The sequence below is a fragment of the Austrofundulus limnaeus genome, unplaced genomic scaffold (assembly GCF_001266775.1).
Source record: "Austrofundulus limnaeus strain Quisiro unplaced genomic scaffold, Austrofundulus_limnaeus-1.0 Scaffold724, whole genome shotgun sequence".
Classification (NCBI taxonomy): domain Eukaryota; kingdom Metazoa; phylum Chordata; class Actinopteri; order Cyprinodontiformes; family Rivulidae; genus Austrofundulus; species Austrofundulus limnaeus.
This window is the reverse complement of record NW_013953126.1, coordinates 30,504-33,665: the sequence shown is the minus strand read 5'-3', so window position 1 is coordinate 33,665 and position 3,162 is coordinate 30,504. Positions and strand designations below refer to the sequence as shown.

General features: G+C 40.2%; 1 protein-coding gene across 2 annotated transcripts in view; it reads left to right on the top strand.

Moving 5' to 3' along the window:
• hsd11b2 (hydroxysteroid (11-beta) dehydrogenase 2) overlaps positions 1-3,162 on the top strand; it is a 31,552-nt gene that overhangs the window by 20,900 nt on the left and 7,490 nt on the right. For both annotated transcript variants that reach the window (XM_014028187.1, XM_014028186.1), the window contains one exon: positions 2,337-2,522. In XM_014028187.1, the coding sequence (XP_013883641.1) occupies positions 2,337-2,522 (186 nt within the window). The remainder of the gene's footprint in view (positions 1-2,336; positions 2,523-3,162) is intronic.

The window sequence follows — 3,162 nt, the reverse complement described above, 5'->3', positions numbered from 1 at the left end:
TTTATCCATGCTAGTTGCTAGCCACTCCGATGCTAATGCCAGTTTATCCATGCTAGTTGCTAGCCTCTCCGATGCTAATGCCAGTTTATCCATGCTAGTTGCTAGCCACTCCGATGCTAATGCCAGTTTATCCATGCTAGTTGCTAGCCACTCCGATGCTAATGCCAGTTTATCCATGCTAGTTGCTAGCCACTCCGATGCTAATGCCAATTTATCCGTGCTAGCTGTTAGCCACTTTGACGCTAATGCACAATTGTGCTAATTGCRCAATAGTCTTAATTTTGGTCCTGTGGCAYGGTATGAGTGCCAAAACAGATTCAGGGATAAATGTATAATCAAACACCTGGTTTGTGTTATTTTTTCATAATCAGGCGACAGTATTATGAAAGGAAGACTGTTTAACATAAAATCATTTGATTTTCAATGTCTGGTCATTCAGATTTCTGRTCATTTGGTCACAAAAACTTAGAAATAAATAGAAAATCTGTAATTTCTCACACATCAGAGTCACCAAACAGGCTCCATCAGTGACAGCTCAGTGATCTGAAAGGTTAAAGTCCATGACAGGATGGTTAGAAAAATGCTGACTAAGCATGTCTTGTTTGGAAGCTGTCAGCACGGTGGTGGAGGGCTCATTGCTTGATTGTGAACTCCTCAGTAGACGAAAAGAAACTGCACTTTTCTTGTGCAACAACTGTGAAATGTTAGTTCTTGGTCAGATGTGGAGGGTCAGGGGGGCTCAGACATTTATCTTCTGCACGATGGAAGCTTCACACCTGGGCGATCTGTCTGAGGTGTTTACATCTCGTTCTCTGGGTTATCAGTCACCAGCTCGAACCTGAACACGTTCCTCACCGCGAACCAAAACAAAGAGTGGAATTCTGGGTCAGTCACCTCCGAGCGGGGACGAGGGCGAGCGAGGCGTGTTTACACTGGCAGACAGGAGAGGGAGGGTTAACCTCTGGTTCYAGACTGAGCCTGCTGCTGATGTGAGTCAGGCCTTATCTGCTGAGTGAAGCTGCAGATGTTATGTAAACCCTCTGAGAGCTTCAGCAGGTTTCAACACGTGAAGCCAACACATAAATCTGACGAGTCCCACGGTGACGGACTCTCCACAGCCTCACCACCGAAGGACAGCGGGAAATGAACTCCGAGTTCTGGAAGGAACCTTCTTATTCCGTCACAAATAAAAGCACTTTTCCTGCCGATGCAGATAGAGCTGAGGAAAACAACACAGATACTTCTGTTGTTGCTTTTGTCACAAAAATCATGTAATTTATGATGCAATAAAGAGAATTACTTTTGCACAAGTTGCAAAACTGTCTTTGAGTTTGATCAGRTTGATCTGAAGCGTGACAAAAACATGAAACCAAACACAATATGTGGTTGAACACTTTTCCACATCACTGTATTTATACGGGTTTTTTCTTCCGTATGTTTTTTTGTACAAATCTTATTAAATTTTTCTTCTATGTCAACAATTTATATTTATAAAAAGTTCAGCTCCTTCAGAACTCCGGCTTCGACTTTTAGGAGTTCAGCAGTTTATACTTTTTGAGATATTTAAGCTTTTTTAAATGAATTCTACATCCTTAAACCTTTCAAAATTAATAAATATTTACTGAAACTTTTATCATTTTTTTCTGGTTCAGTTCTTTCTCTGTTTAGTAGTTTCACTTTCCTTCAGGTTATATTTCGCTGATTTTAAATTTTCTGCTTTTAAAACTATCTTTCTGCTAGTTTCAACTTTTAATTTTCTTTTTTCTAATTTCTTGTAACTTTCAGCTGTTTTCTGTGTTTTTACCTTCTTTTCAGGTGATTTCAGCTGTTTTTCAGCTAGATTTATTGTGATCATTTTAACTACTTACTGCTTGATTCAGCAAAGATACTGTATGCTCCTAAAGCATCTGTTTCTGAATTTTAACTTTTTCAGTTTTATTTTTCTATTTTGGCTAATTTTAGCTGTTTTTTCAACATATTCTAACTTTTTGTAAACCTTTTCTTGGTTTTTCTGCTCATTTAAAATGTTTTACACATTTTTCACTGTCTGCTAATTTCAACTTTTTTTTGCAACCTTTAGCTTCTTTTAAGTGATTTTAGCTACTTTTAGCCTGTTTTAATTACTTTTCCASTAATTTCATTTGATTTGTGCTGAAATAAGTTCTTTCACCTTCAGCTGAATCATTTCTAAAGATATTCAGCTAAATTTAGCTGCTTCTTCAGCAGCTTTCAGCAACAATCTTTTAGCATTATTCTCCAGTTAAAAATGTTTTAACTGATCATTTCTGACCTGTGTGTGTTTGTGTGTGTCTGTGTGTGTCTGTGTGTGTCTGCAGGTCTGTGGGGTTTGGTCAACAACGCCGGTGTGTGTGTGAACTTCGGAGACGCAGAGCTGTCGCTCATGTCCAACTTCCGTGGCTGCATGGAGGTCAACTTCTTCGGCACGCTGTGCGTCACCAAGTGCTTCCTGCCGCTCATACGACAAGCTAAAGGACGCATCGTCACCATCTCCAGCCCAGCTGGTGTGTATTACACACACACTCACACACACACTCACACACATCTGACCTGCCAAAGCAAACAACCTGAGCTGCTGCTGCTCTTCTATAGGTCCAACAAAAAACTGGAACAGAGGGCCAAAACAAACTGAATCAATCACAAATCCTTTTCCAACACAAACAAAAAACGACGGTCTGTTCTGAAATTATGGATGTGGACGAGTTCAGGATACTGTGAATGGTACTGAAAGAAAATATTATGTGTGTTCCTTTACCAGTTTGTGTGCTTGAACCATACGGAGAATGTACGAAAACATGGAAAAGATTAATAAAGAGAGATCAAAACCCAGAGCGCTCTGCTGAAGATCGGTTTAATGAAGACAATTTAATTTAACACAGGCTCAGAGACATGGCTCCGCCTGTTTGATGACGTCATCAGTAAAGGGTCCCTCCGCTGCTCAGAGCTGTAATCTGGCCTAATGAAGAGTTAAAAGTTCAGTTATGTGTTGAATTTGTTTTCAGGCATGTCTCTATATCAGGGGTGGGCAATCCTGGTCCTCGAGGGCCACCGCCCAACATGTTTAATGTTTTTCCTGCTCTGATGCATCTCAGTAATCCAGGTAAAAAATCAAAGGGAAAAAAATTGTATAGGTCCTCTGGACGG